The following is a 15,224-nucleotide window of genomic DNA, read 5'->3' as shown; positions in this document are numbered from 1 at the left end:
GGGACTTGAGGATATACAGCAGTTCACAGTAACATTATCAAAACAGCTGGACATTTCAGTACAGTACAATACAGTAGACTTCAGTACAGTAGACTTCTCTGTCCAAACAGGTCTCCGAGAGCAACAAAGCTTATTAAGTGTGTGTTGATTTATATCTAAATCCCTTTAATTGTCTTAAGTCTGCAGTGAGTTCTGAGCTTTATCCAAAAAGTTAAAGTCTAATATTATGCTCTCCAAATCCCTTGACTGTTACAGCAGGAGATGGGTTTAATTAATTCCAGAGGGGGCATTAAAAGCATGTCTTCCTTTAAACACAAATGTTATAATACAGTCTACAAGTAGTGCAGTTTGGTAAAGAGCCTAAAAAAAAACAAACTGTACATGTCCCTATCCAAAACACTAGTGTGAATTCTACAGGTGTTCAATAGTACTCTGTACAGCACACGGCCTGTAGCCAGCTTCACACCAGAGCCCTCAAGGATTTCCTCGAGTTCTGTCTAGGTATAGAATGACAGGTGGCTACAGTAGACTTACAGGAATTCAGTACAGTAGAGTTAGAGACTTGAACCCATGACTTTCTACAGTGTAGTTCAGTATTTCAACCACTCAACTATTGCACAGTGCAACTTTGATATTTCGCTACACTGTGTCTGTCTTGCAGATAAAAAAGTTAATTAGGGAAGTATGCAGTTATTTACAGTCAACCATGAATTAACCGAATCATTAACGAGGGAGCACTGTGCTTACAAACTTAAATAAAATAAAATAAACGTCCAAGATATTGTTTAGAACTAGCCCCATATCTACTTTTGTTAGTCTAAACAATTTAGAAAGTTAATAAGTACTTGTTTTAGCTATTTAGCTAAACATCTTACAATTATACGCCTATATTTGGTGGTTGAATTTATGCTCTACTCAATTTGCAAAACAATACACTGATCTTGTGGAATATTAAAACAGAAATCACTGGCCCAAAAAAATATTATTGTAACATCACGATTCACTATATATCACATGCACTCGCCACAAAGAGATGCTACATTCGAGCAAGTTATTCTTTTTTTATATATATATATATATATATATATATATATATATATATATATATATATTATATATATATATATATATATATATATCTTTTTTTTTTTTTTTTTTTTTTTTTTTTTTGATGAAAAGAATTTTTGTCTATTTAATCACCAACAATTTTATGCATCACCAGCCTGCTAGACACCACCTAGAAACCCTTCGGGCCTGGAGTTGCACAATGATAATAAGGTAGTGCTAACGTGTTTGGGACATTGCCAAAATCCCATAAAAAAAGAAGATAGTAAAAAAGAAGGATTCCAGTAAGCTGGTAATCCTTCACCCAGCAACCAAGCTTCTGCCTCAACCTGTTCATTTTGATCGGAGTGTCTGAAAAAGCCTGTGCCTGGAGTCAACAGGTTAACACTGTGACTCAGGGCTGCAATAATAAATGGTTTATTTTCCAACCTCACGGAGGAAATGCATCACAGCTCATTGTGGCTGCTGTTTTTACAGGAAAACGTAAAAATAACCAAAGCTGTTCCGCTAGGCTGTTGCTCTTGATTTTGATTAACAAAAGCCCACTCTGCACAATCTGATGTGATGCAAGAAGTCTTTTTTTTTTTTTTTTCAGAACGAACACAAAGTTAAGAGTACAGTCTTACACAAACAGCACAGAGGGAAAAAAACACTCAGGGGAAAGATAACAAAGAGTTTCTAAAGTAATACACTACAGTACTGTATCTTGTTCATTTGCCAAACACTTGTGTAACAGAATCCCAAATTTTCTAGATCTTTGCATGCTACTGTTCTTAGAGATTTCAGTCAACAGCACCAAAATATAGTATTTTTGAACAACATATTTTCAGAAAAAAAGTACTATTTTCAGTCCAACAAAAAGTAGGAAATGTGCTCAAATACAATGCTGTAGGCAGTTTCTAGTGGGCAGCTGCCTAACTATACAGTAACCCACAGGATTAACTTTATTCTGAACCTTTGCAAGCAACCCCTCTGCCAGAACAGCAGGGGGTTCAAATAAACATATGTATCCCTACCAGTTCTAAGCATCAATTCATATTTACTTGCAGTTAAACTTACCCTATATTAAAAGCAAAATTTGCTTTTCTTTTTTCAGAAAGTTTTACAGTATCTCCCTACGTGTAATTAAATGGCACACAACTTTTAAAAAAGAAGCCATAATTTTTTATTCCATTTCCATCAATATATTGCTGTGCTTTTTTTAAGCTGAATGTTTCTCTGAATATTCTAATGCTCTGCATGTTCATAATGAAATTGAGCTGTCCTGTCGTTCTTTTAATGGCTTGCACGACATCACTACAGGAACCACTCATCGGAAGTAAGACGGCATTCAGCTTCCAGGAAGTGGATGTCTGACCGACTGACACAGGCTAGGCTATTACAGAGGTTTATCAGCATGTGAAGCAAATACTGAAAAGCAAAAACAAACACGCCAGTCTGCCTCTTTCACGAAAAAAATTGATTTAAAAGTAATGTATAGTGGAATACAGTTTTTTAAGACGTTACAGCAATTCTACTGAACACAAAACTGCATTTTATAGGAATGACAGGACTTGAAATCCCAACAAAAATGAAAGGCAGATCCACTTAGCTTAGTGTACAGTATAGTATGCATATAATACAAGTGATAAATAACCTGCACCAGGGTGTGTAGTAAGACAATTAAAAAACACAGATTGAAATAACAGTGGTTATTTCTTACTTATATAATATTGCAGCCTTGCAGATCGTTACATGAAATGTTATTGTGTTTTTAAATTTTTTTTTTAAGCTTTCAGATGCAGGAAAGATTGTGAGGGGGTGAACATATTACCTTTCTGCACCAAAAGCTTAATCAGTTGCAATACCAACATCCAGTGATTTTGAAAAAAAAAATAAGCGTCATGTTTTTTCTAAGTGTGTGTGTGGAAATAGTGACACGAAAGTGACAAACAAGTCTGGAATAAGAACATAAGCAGTAACCTACTGTACAGTACACCCCTGCCATCAGTGTGAATACAAAATTACAGAATCAGCACCAAGAAAAAGTTAATCAGCATGAGCTACATCAACTGAGTAAAATGTTAGTCTGAAATATGTACAGACACCTACAGCTTATAGTATGTATATTACAAAATACCTAAAAAACAATTACCAAGATTTATCAGATCGCAAACTTTTAACTATTGAAGTGTATATATATATATACCAAGCACATGTGCACCTCCACTAAATATCCCCCTGTTGCCATGGATACAGTGCAGTATTCCCAGCTGTTGGGAAGAAATAAGAAATGTTGGGAATAAGAACAAGCCAATCAGCCTATCGAAGCTCAAAATCCAGAAACAAATCTCACTAAACCTAAGCAAAGTGAACATTACAGAATAGTTGCAAAATGCACACCAAACAAAAGAGCAACATGTGTTTCATTTGTACATTTTAGCATTTTACAAGTGCAGTGCATTCTTCACTCTGGTGAGCGTCCACAGTACATACAGCAGCATTCCAGCGCTGTGTAAACACTTCAGTGCTCAAGCACACACAATTCTCTTGCATGTATGTCCTAGAGACTGACTGAAGGGGTTCTCTTTAACGCCACAGCTACAGTACTGTACTTGCGGTAAGACCAGAACTAATCCATTACACTGCTTCCCAATGCAATGTAAAAGTTCTACAGAGACATGCTCAAGTCATCAAATATATCCCCATTACTCATGATTTGTTTTTTGACCTGCTGGCAAACTCCATGAGCCCCCCACCACCACCACCACCACCACCACTCCTTTGGTGGTGATTTAATGATCCCCTTTACATCACTAAATTGAATTAGAACACAGTGAAAGAAGGCCTACTTAAGATTTAGGGCACTGTTTAGTCTGCCGCTACTGGTATCATTAACTGAATACAAATAATTCTAATTAAATGCCCAATTACTGTAGCTAGCGAGCTCACTTTCCATATCAGATATCAATTCAGCACAAATACAGGCATTATTAAGAAAAAAGTAATACAGTCCAGTTGTCTGGTGGATACTGTGCTGCCTGGCATATATCCAGCAGCTGGCACTACAGTTAAGCAACCAGAAATCTTAGCCACCTGTTGATTCAAACCTATAGAGACTGAGCTGGGGTTACTGCCATGCTGGTTTTTGCTATGTGATTACAAACACACACACGCAAACCCTGCTTGTCTGATAACTGGCATGTTGCCGAAGTATGTAACTGTATGTGACTAGATACTGTAGCTTTACCTTTAAGCATTTTGGTCCCAATAAATGTTGTCTGTTTCAAATAATCTTTTACTATTTGTAAACTTGTAAAAGTTACACAAACCCAGACATTATACATTAAATGTAAAGTACAAATATACACTGTATTCGTCTAAAGGATTTTTCTGTAAGTCAAACAGCATATATATTTTTAAGTTAAACTGTATTTGTGTGTATTGCAATTGTATATGATTACTAATACATTTTTAAAAAGGCAGTACATATTACAGCATGCATGCTGTTAAATATTTGTCAAACAGTCATTGGGCAAAAATGACCTTGTTTGTGTTCTCAAGAAGTAACAATCAAAGGTCATATACTGTATACATTGATAACTGACCTTTAGAATACAACTAAAACACATTCCGTTGAACAGCAGTGTTTTCTTTCTTTTTTCATTGCATGTTAGTGAGGTACCAGGTAAAATATTTTATAAAGGGTTTCATTACAGTTTTCTGGTTATAAACTAAATTAGAGATTATGAATATTTAAAAATACTAGCGGCAACAAGAAGTCCTGGAGATTGTTTAATTAATAACTGCAGCAGCTGGTCCTCATCAAACAGCGAGAATCTCAACTGGTGTCCTGCATCACTACACCAGCAATACACTAATTCACTCTGTCTTGGCTTTAGCTTTTGCCAGTTGAAGAGTTCAAACTCCAGTCGCAACTGGAATGCACAAAGGGTTTTCTTTGTTTCTTTAACAAATATTAATCTCCTGAAGAGCTTTAATAACTTTGCTGAGAACAGATCACACAGCGTTCCTCATTACAACCCACACTGTCTTATCAGAGGCATGGATTTGGGTCAGGGGGTCAAATCAATTTCAAAGAGAACTATAATAGAATTCTATAGAGCAGCACAAATAAGTGTGTTAATACATGAAAAAGTCCAGTGTGGCTTCACACTGGTTTTTATGTGAAGACCACTGTTCTGTTGGATAGCTATGCCTTGCCCTGGTGTGAATGGAACATTAAAACATGTTTTATTGAAATAGCACTGACTCCTATGTGAATAGACTCTCATTAGACAATAGTAATTCCTCAACCACATGTACAGTACACTCCTAAATCTGTTATGCTGAACACAGGGAAGATGATTCACCAGCACTACTGTACTGTGGCACTTTACATTTCGAGCATATCATACAGAACAAAAAACGCTTTAAGAGAACACACGTAATAAGTAAATATTTTCAGGTCACTGCATGTTTTTCTTTGTTATAAAATTACATAGTTACACAATGTACACTAGGGGTTTCAAACTGAAAAGGTGGTGTGGATTGAGAATGAATACTACATTAAGCCAGTAGGTCATGACATGATTTTTTTTTTTTTTTATAGTAATCACAGGCAAATCACTCGACTTTGTTTTCAATCCTGATCAGGAGCAAACTAATTTGACTCATATTTTCAAACTCCCTGTACATTGTAAGTTTCCCAGCAGCTCAGAGTAGGATAGAGAAATGATGACTGGAATTTGGACTGTAACAGTTCCATTAGTCACAAAAGAAACATTCAAGAGAGAGCTTTGATGGTAAACAATCATTTCACCATCCCTCCCAACAGATTTCTACACTGTGATATACAAATAACATTTTCATAAATATCTAATTTCTAACCAGTTTAATTTCCTTGTACAGGTATGTGTGTTTTATGCTGCACATCCACTTTGAAAAATAATTACTTTCATTTTCTATAATTTTGTACAGATTTCATATTTATAACTCTAAGGGGGCAGAAACAGTAGTCCTGGAAGTCATTTCTAAAACCACCTCACTTTGGCATCTGAATTTTTTGTGAATCTTTGGGGTTGAGAAAGTGCAAGTTAGTAAGCCTGGTAATAAATGACCTGAGTAATTCCACTGGGTGGGCACTAGCTTTAGTTTTTAACACCACTAATAAAAGAGTGATTTTGCCAAAACAAACAAGATACCAATGGATTAGGTTACAGTCCAGCACAAAACTCGTGATCAGGGTCCCTGTTAGGGCAGGTTCCATTGTTTTATAGTATCCACAATGGGAATATTGTCTAAAAATCATACAGTACACTACCCATTCTATATCAATGGCTATTACAATGGATCTATAGAACCCTTTTGTTTGAAATGTGCAAAGTACTATACTTTCCCACTGTTGCTTTGAGCAAATACCAGTTCCATCAAATTCAATACCCTGGGTCGATTTAATCAACATAACCACCATGATAAATTACAGATGGATTGTATTTCCTTTACAGTAACAATACTGAATGTGGTTTATGAAATCCAGTGGGATTCCCCACTGCTGTAAACTGCTCTAATAAAAGTCAGAAGTGGCTTTTCCCAGCTGGTAGTCTTTATCTGATCTTCATGCACAGATAAGTAACTGTCGTACAGGACCTACTGTATTCAAGAGACCAGACAACAAGTGAATTGAAAAGTTCTCAGCCCTTGGATATGAACACAAAAAAGTGGGGGTGGTGTGTGCAGGGGCCAAATGCCTGTCTTGTTCAGTGATGTCTCAATGTGTTTTAAAGTGCTTTGCGATCCTAAGTGGATGAAAGGTACTATAAATACACGTTCCACTCCGTTTTATCTGTGGTAGCAGGATGCAGTATACACTAGATAAACAGTTTACAATGTGTCACTGAATTAGTATTCACAACTAGTGGCATAATCAAGTAAACTTCATTACCAAAAGTATTGATTAATCAAGCCTCGGCATAGTGTGCTAGGGATTGATTAAATTGACCCAGACCCTTAAATACTTATGTTTAATTAATAAATACTTAGATTGAATTAAAAAAAACATCTAGACTTGAATATTCACCATTGCAAATGTGCAGTTTCCAATGGTTTAGACTTAAACTTTAGACTGTGGGTGTCTGTCTGTTCTTTATTTGTACATTTGGGAATGGGACTATGGCACAGTGGCTACAGTCAGTCATGCTTGTAGAATATGAGGGGGCTTCCCTTCAATTCTGACCTGAGCCATTCAGTCCTTGGTCTTTTTAAGGCTTCTGGTTAAAAAATGTTCACTTTGCTAGGACTTCACATGGTTATACTGTATCAGAGTGAACTTTTAAAATGGAAACCGTATAACCTTTAGAATACGGAGGTAGTAGATAGAAATACACCATAGTATTTTATTTTATACTTATTGACCTCAGAAAGTCGAATGCACAATAAAACACACAAAAAAATACTGGAACCTGGAAAAAACAACATGCTGTACCAAAACACCTTGGCCTAAAACAGCTAATGACGCAATGCGGGAAAACATTGCCTAATGTTTATCGGGTCTTCCAGGTCATAAGTGCATTAACCTGAGCACGTGGAAGTACTTCTAAGAAAACAAACTCCCCCTAGCAGATAGTATAAAAAATACTATCAATTGTACTGTGTGGGTTTTGCTATGAAGAAGAAGACTAATCAGACGCCACTTACATATAACATAACATTTTAAAAAGCTTATGTATTATGCCCCACATGGGGCAGCATAGTAAAATCCTTGCAAAGGAATGGTAAAGCACAGACCAGCAAGGTACATTTACAGAGAAGTACTGTATGGTAAAAATAAATGTGGGTAACCATGCTAAACACAGTACTGAAATCCTAATAGCATGGGGAAAGTGTGGTAAACTGAAATATCACCACGGTAAACTTTTATAAGTGCCCCACCTACAGTACAGTACAAAAAAAAGGCATAACCCCCAAAAAACAAGTGCAGCCAGTCCTCTTCATTGCATTACAAAGGAAGATGTGTCATCCTGTGTGACTAAAATACAGAATCTCCCCACATTCTCGTAATGAGTTCACCAGACCCATGAAGAGAGTGTGCTTTCCTGTACTTCAGTCTTTTCTTACCTGGTTTTCCTCTAGGTGGTGTCTTGCATGTGACAATGTGATGGTTATTTTGTAATGAATACCCAGTTGAGATAACCACACAACAAACTAAGGGAGAATTAGCACAGGTCAAGTGAACAAGGTGACAGACCCTTGCTTTGCAAGATGAAATGGGAAAACTACAGCAGTACTTATATTTCTCTAACATGTCACTGACTGTACACACTTGTACAGTATAAATGTCTTACCTGTCGTGCATTAGTAGGAGTCTTCTCACTAGTAATACTAAAAGAAATGTATAAAATTCAAATGACAAATACTGAATAATGGTGCATACTGACTCCCTAGATTTGGTGTTACATGTATATTTACCGCTCCTTTTTCACACACAGACAAACAAAAACTAGTAAGCGTAAACTGGCAATGACATTCTAGTTGGGGTTCTGTTAAAAAACAAATACAAAATAAAAAATACAAATAAAAAAGGCAGTATAAGGTTGTCCTTAATACTATTTAAAAAACTATAACACAATAAAATCAGCCATTTACCTTATTAATAAAAGCATAAGTTAAATGTACATAAAAATAAAGCTTAGTCACCACACCTAGACTATACTGTTGTACAGGGCCTTTAGGGATTTACTGCACTATATAAGTCAAAACAACCATATGCTTTCATAGTTGGCTTTTGCTGTTACTATAAATAACAGTGGGTCACGTCTGAAACGTTAATGATGCTTTCTCTAAGGCGCACTGTGTCCACACGCATTAGCTCAGTATCATTTTAATATGCTTAACTGTAGTGCCAATTTAATGTAAATATCTTGCACTGACTGACATAGGGCCAGCTCTAGTTTATCGAAATACAAAGTATGACTGAAAGTACTGTCTGATTAAAAGTTGGGTTTTGGATTGGTTTATTATGCACATCTCAAGATTAATCCTTTAAAATTTACTTTGGCAATAATTGAAACTGCTAGTCTAGGAGTAAAATAATACATTGTAATTTTAAAATATGCCTGTATTCCATAAAGCTTTTGACACTCTGTTGTTAGAATACCGGTCAATTACAAACTCTAAGGTAAAACCTGTAAGAAATAGACAAGTACTGTACTGTACTGTAGACAAACACTGGCCTAGTTTCTTGTAAGTTTTACTTTGCATACAGTAATATCTATAAGAGGTTTGAGGGTAAGTTTTTTTACAAAGTGAACTGCTTTTAAATAAAATGTACCTTTATTTCACATTTTAGAAGTTAAATTACTGTCTTTTTATGTGCAACCTGCTATCATGCAGTCTTTAACTTGGGACCCCCTTTGACAGCAAGCCTTTGTTCACAGTGGGTTGCATTCAAATATTTAAAGTGATTTATTCCAATACATTTATACAAAGCTGCTGGCACCACAACTATCCCATAGAATGCAAAGGCTACATACTAAAAAAGACCAATTAAAATTGCAAAACAACTGCAAAAATGCAGAGTAAAAATGTGCAATTACTTGTCACACAGAGGCGTCTGTAGGAGTGGCTATCTTTATCTGCAATTCATTCTCAAGTGTTACTGAAGCTGAAAGTACATAAATGAATAGACCTGGCACCCACAATTGACACTGTTTAACAGGACACAGTGCACTCCTTCAATGGTTTTAATTCAAGCATTGTCTTATTTAAGATCCATAAGTGTAGAATCATTTTGATTTCTGCAAAACAACACATGACAAGCTGGTTTGGCATTTTTTGTAAGTGACCACAAAACTGGTTTTAATAGGGGATCTTTAGACCACATAGTACATGTCATTCCAATAAGACATAAACTCTGGTCTAGATATTCTTATTTATGTTGTAGTCAATGCAGTTGCATTGCATTAATCCACTGTGCATATAATGTAGGCTATATTCTTCTCCACTGCACTGCAATTGCAAAGCAGTGTCTGTGCATGCTTCTCATGGAAAGATCGCTCTGCGGATACTGCAGTTTCACTCTGAGGTTTACTGCTGAAGTGGGGTTTTCACTAAGATAGGTGTTAGCGAATGAAAGAATTTAGTTATTGTACCTGTTTTTTGTTCTAAAAAATCCCCTTTTACTCAAGATGAAAAACACTGAGGTTTAAAAACTCAGATCTTCAAATTGCTAAGAACCTAACATTTTTAATGATCAGCCTCAAAAAATGTAACAGGTGTCAATGCTTCAAGTTTTTTCAAACAAAGAATCAAGACACAAGCAAAAATGAAATATGTTGTATACATGAACCATCTAATGCAAAGCACATGAATATTGTGGAATCCTTGCATTGTGCCTTAATTCTACTTACAATGTGCAAGAACATTCTAATACTGAGCAGTAAAGCAGAACAACTTGTACTGGTGAACCCATTGAAAACACAGCAGACATTTTCAGAGAACTGCAGACAATGCACCAGAATTACAAAACCATGTGCATCAATCACACATACAACCATAAGGAAAGGAGTACAAAATCATCTGTATGACTTCTAAAAAGACCTGAATCCTATTTTGATTTAGTTTATTTAATGGATTTAGCAACAATGTATATTTTGATATTAGTTATACTATAGGTACTATATATATATATATATATATATATATATATATATATATATATATATATATATATATATATATTTGCCTTTGGATTTATCAACAGGTACACATAATCTGATAACACCAATCTCATGAATGTCTGAGCTGCACCTGACTTTCCAGCCAATCTGATTCGTTACTGGAGTTGAATGTGACAGAAAAAGTGTGCCTGATCTAGCAAAATCCAAAGAAAACAATGATGGCAAGTTTCATGGATGCAACCCAGCTGACATTCTGACTTTTCAGATACAAGTTAAGGCAGTCAGTATTCAACATGAACGATTACAGGTGTTCCCTTTATATGTGTCAATCGTACACACTGATATTTTGACTCCCCAAATGTATTATGCCCCAAGAGGGTTATCATTCTTGCCTGCTGGTGCTTAAACAGCAAGAGGCTTGCCAACTAGTTATTGACCTACCAAATGACAAACCAAGCTCCAGTTTTCTTACCTGTCAAAATTAATCACTATCAGTATCAAATGACCTGCCAAGTGCAAACTCCCTTACAGCTATCAAAACCTGCATTTCAGCAGTTTACCACCTACTTACTGTACTATTCAGTCACCAGTGCCAACTACTCTCCATCTCTAACGCATTACAAGGGCTACAGTTCATGCCAAATTTCCTGCTTTGTACCAGTCTGCATAGCCACCAAAAGATCTGCCAAGCATGCAGTCAATTAATTTACATATCCTGTGGCACGGCACGATAAAAATGCAAAAATCATGAAGTACTGTAAAATACCAGTTGAAGAATACCCATTCTGCAAATCAACTGTTAAATATAAATATAGCCATTTCCTCTGTGAAACCACTCAGAATGACATTAAACCTTACAGTATAGTACCAGGTGCTTCATCTAACAAGCTAATATTGCACACTATTAGGATACCGCAGCATTATGTTGTAGTATGTAGTAATTGCATGGAAATTATATAAAGTCTGAATAATAGAGAAGTAGACAAAATAACTCTTTATTGCAAGGTTTTTTTTTTTGTTTGTTTTGTTTTGTTTTGTTTTCTACCAGAAAGTGCTTTTTGCAAGACTACAGTATGTGGTGCTTCTTTTTTTCAGATGACTGTGTTGTTGACCATGTACAGGCAACTATCAGGTAAAAACAAGTGTCTCCCTTACAATCCGGGAATGCATTAAAAAGTGGCATCCTATTAGTATTTCACCACTAATGAGAATGTCCAAGTTATGCACTGTGTACTTTGAACGCCTTTACTACACTGTCTGTGGTACAGCATGTATTACTGAGCTTATCTATCTGTCTTACATTCTAGGATAGACTGTTGATAATATGTTTATACACAACAGTAGTATTAATTTAAAATAGAAGACAGTTGACAATGAAATGTTACTGACAGTGGTGTTGATCCGCCACATACTGTATGCGGTGTAATGAACAATGCTGCAATAGCACGTTGTTGTGTATTTTTTTATTTTTTATTTATTTATTTTTTTAACCGGTTGGTGCCATAGCTAGACCTTTGATGACATGGTCAACGTGCAGCACTAAACTCAGCCTCAAACCAGTACAATAAGAACCACATGGTTGTTTTTCTGTTTGATATTTTTCGTTTTTAAAAGCAATTAGGAGCAACGTATCAGTCTATCATTCTACCAAATAATAAAGCGGAATAGTTGTATGCATGATTACAGTTTACAAAAGCTCCCTTATTTAAAAAAATAAATAAATATTGACAGGTATGCATTTCAATAAAGAAATACATCTTTTTCTGTAGCGCGTTATTCAAAGGCCAGTCTACTTCGCGTCTAAACTTTTCTTGATTCCAGCGCTCACACGATTTGCCAAAATCCTAAATGTTTTCAACACAGGCATTTAATCATTTTGATTCCCAGTTATTAAATGCGCCTCTACCCTCACAGCCACTCCGATTCGCTTTCACATTCTGTTAAAAGTCTATTTTGGAAGAGAGAACGAAATATAAAGATGTCAGCATATCTGGGGAGAGAGTATACCGTAATATATATATATATATATATATATATATATATATATATATATATAATATATATACACCTGAAATCTGGCAGTGTTCACATATGCATGAAGAAAATGTTTAGTATCTTTCCATTGTATCCTCTAAATATTTGTTATATAATATTTTAATAGCATACGTGTATTATAACCTACTGTAACTTATTTTCCCATTTAAACATGTCAAATACAGTACCTCTATCCCTTCCAAACGCCAGCAGATTTCATTAGTAGTAGGATCAAGAACTTTAAGTTTCTAAGGAGGTTGGACCAAAACATACGGCAAGTGCTTCTCCAATTACTCTGAAATGGTACTCACTTTCCATCCAGCAGAGCTGTTGCTGTCCCCTTTGTCCTTGAAGTAAGGTACACTCTTGACCATCCAATCATAGACCTGTGATAAGGTGAGCCTCTTCTCCGGAGAGCTTTCGATGGCCTTGGTGATCAAGTCCGCGTAGGACAGATTTCCCCAGGCATTCCTGCGAGAGGAACTGCTCTTCCTCTGGGCTGCAACCGAAGAGGATGAGCCGGCGGGGGACGACAAGGCAGAAGAGCAAGGGACTACCTGCTGTTGATGGGGGAGCTGCTGGTTGGGGTGCTGATGTTGCTGTTGGTGGATGCAGTTCTCCTGGCACTGGAAATCATTGCACAAGACTAGCGGCTTCTGCTCGGGGAAGTCTTCGTTTTCTTCCAGCAAGCTGAGGTTGTTAATAAAATCAACATTGGTGCCCGGTTCTTGTTTGACAGAAGGAGCCGGAGAAGAAGTATTGGAGTTGGCAGGGTTAATAAATTCAGGTCTGGGAAGGGGCCAGGTGCAAGACCTGGGTCGGGAGAGCGGCTCGAAATCCGGGTCGATCTCAACGACTTGTTGCTGCGGAGCTTCTGCCATAATACAAGCAAGTAAATCAACGCTGAGTCTCACATAGACATAGGAAAGGACACAGCGCAGGCAAAGAAAACTTCGTCACTTCATAAGCTTCAACTCAGTCAGAAAGTCACAAAACCGGAGCTGAAACAAATCACATAAACCTGACAGCGCTGGAAAGTGTGTCTTGGAGCTGTGTTAGCGGCGTGTTTTTGTTTTTTTTTTTTTTTTTTTTTTTTTTGTTGTTTTGCTGTTTCAAAAATAAAGATTTAACATGAACATAATCGTACCATGTCTGTCACCCCTAGCTGTTGCTTGTTGAATGTTGATCTGAGTGAGAGACTGGCGCAGTGGAGTTACTGGAACTACCCAGGGAGTCAGCTGATGCCGCCCACCACACGAGTGACATCACGCGCTAGCGAATGGAGGCCGCGCATTAAGAGCAAAGCATTTGCTGCTGCCAGAATTTCCTATTTTTTTCCAACAACTTTGTTTTGGTAAGACACCAAGTCATAAAACACGGAAAATGCGGGGTTAGTTAGTAAGTCTAATGTTGTTATTGTGTGCGGTCTCCCTACGTTTCCAGCACTTTGCACAATATGCAGGAAATACTGTGTTGAAAATGAATTGGGGGTGGGGGCTTTTTGACAGCTGTCAAAAGTTGTGTTTGTTTTTGTAGACAAAAATATAGGATAGGCTGAGGTTTTCTTTTTAAAACACGAGGTATACGGTACGTATAAGAAACAACGGACACAAGGAGATAGATGTAGACCCAGATTCGCTTTTCTTTCCATTTTAAATAATACAAATAAAAGATGTGGCTTTAGAGAAAGTCAAATGATCTGGGCTGCTGTCCGGAATGTAGTAAATCTGGTGCGGTCTGGGTTTCATACCCACCCAGTTAGTATGAGGACTGCACTGATGATTAACCGCACAAGGTTCCTTAGTTAGTCTTCCTAGTGTACGTTCTGCTTCACAGAAACGACATTGTCGTCATTCCAGTTTGTTTTCCTTTTACGGGATATTTCAGAACGTCCTCGCCTTCCTCCTCACCTTCCAAGCTTCGTCACCTTATATCACTGTTGCTCCCTGAAATAAATCTACGCTAATTTATCCTGCACTGTATTGCAGCAGGATGAGGTGTACCCCATTTACAAGCTCCACTGCAATTGAGCGAAAGGAAAATGCGTACCATATACTCAATTTTACAGGAAACGTCAAAGATTACATTTTCAAATGTGTTTATATGTACAGTAGCAACCTACAAATAGGTATGTAAAACCTTAACCACATTTGGCAATACATCTTGAAAATGTAACTAAAGCAACAACATAGTTCCATCGAAGTATCATTGAGAAAGGTTAAAATAACATGTTAGTGCTTTACAAATAGTTTTTGGTAACATTTCTTAATCTTATTTCTAAAACCTAAAGGTACTTCATACATCCCCAGGTATTAATACTAAGATATAACGGATATAATGTTTATGTAGCTGACATGAAGTAGGTCCATTAGCTTTGCTTTAGATTCCCAACCCAGAAACTTAAGTCAACTGTATGTCATGCCAAGCATTGAGGTTGAGTATTTATTACACGTTAAACAGATGGGTGGT

The 15,224-nt window shown here is 36.7% G+C and overlaps 1 protein-coding gene across 1 annotated transcript in view; it reads right to left on the bottom strand.

The window, feature by feature from the left end:
- foxo1a (forkhead box O1 a) overlaps nucleotides 1-13,944 on the bottom strand; it is a 50,641-nt gene extending 36,697 nt beyond the window's left edge. Inside the window, exon 1 of the mRNA XM_041260267.1 lies at nucleotides 13,067-13,944. Coding sequence (XP_041116201.1) covers nucleotides 13,067-13,636 — 570 coding nt within the window. The 5' untranslated portion in view covers nucleotides 13,637-13,944. The remainder of the gene's footprint in view (nucleotides 1-13,066) is intronic.
- Between the last annotated feature and the right edge of the window lie 1,280 nt (nucleotides 13,945-15,224).

Source organism: Polyodon spathula, chromosome 9, assembly GCF_017654505.1.
Source record: "Polyodon spathula isolate WHYD16114869_AA chromosome 9, ASM1765450v1, whole genome shotgun sequence".
Taxonomy (NCBI): domain Eukaryota; kingdom Metazoa; phylum Chordata; class Actinopteri; order Acipenseriformes; family Polyodontidae; genus Polyodon; species Polyodon spathula.
The sequence above is the reverse complement of the archived record's forward strand: the minus strand, read 5'-3'. Positions and strand labels throughout refer to the sequence as shown.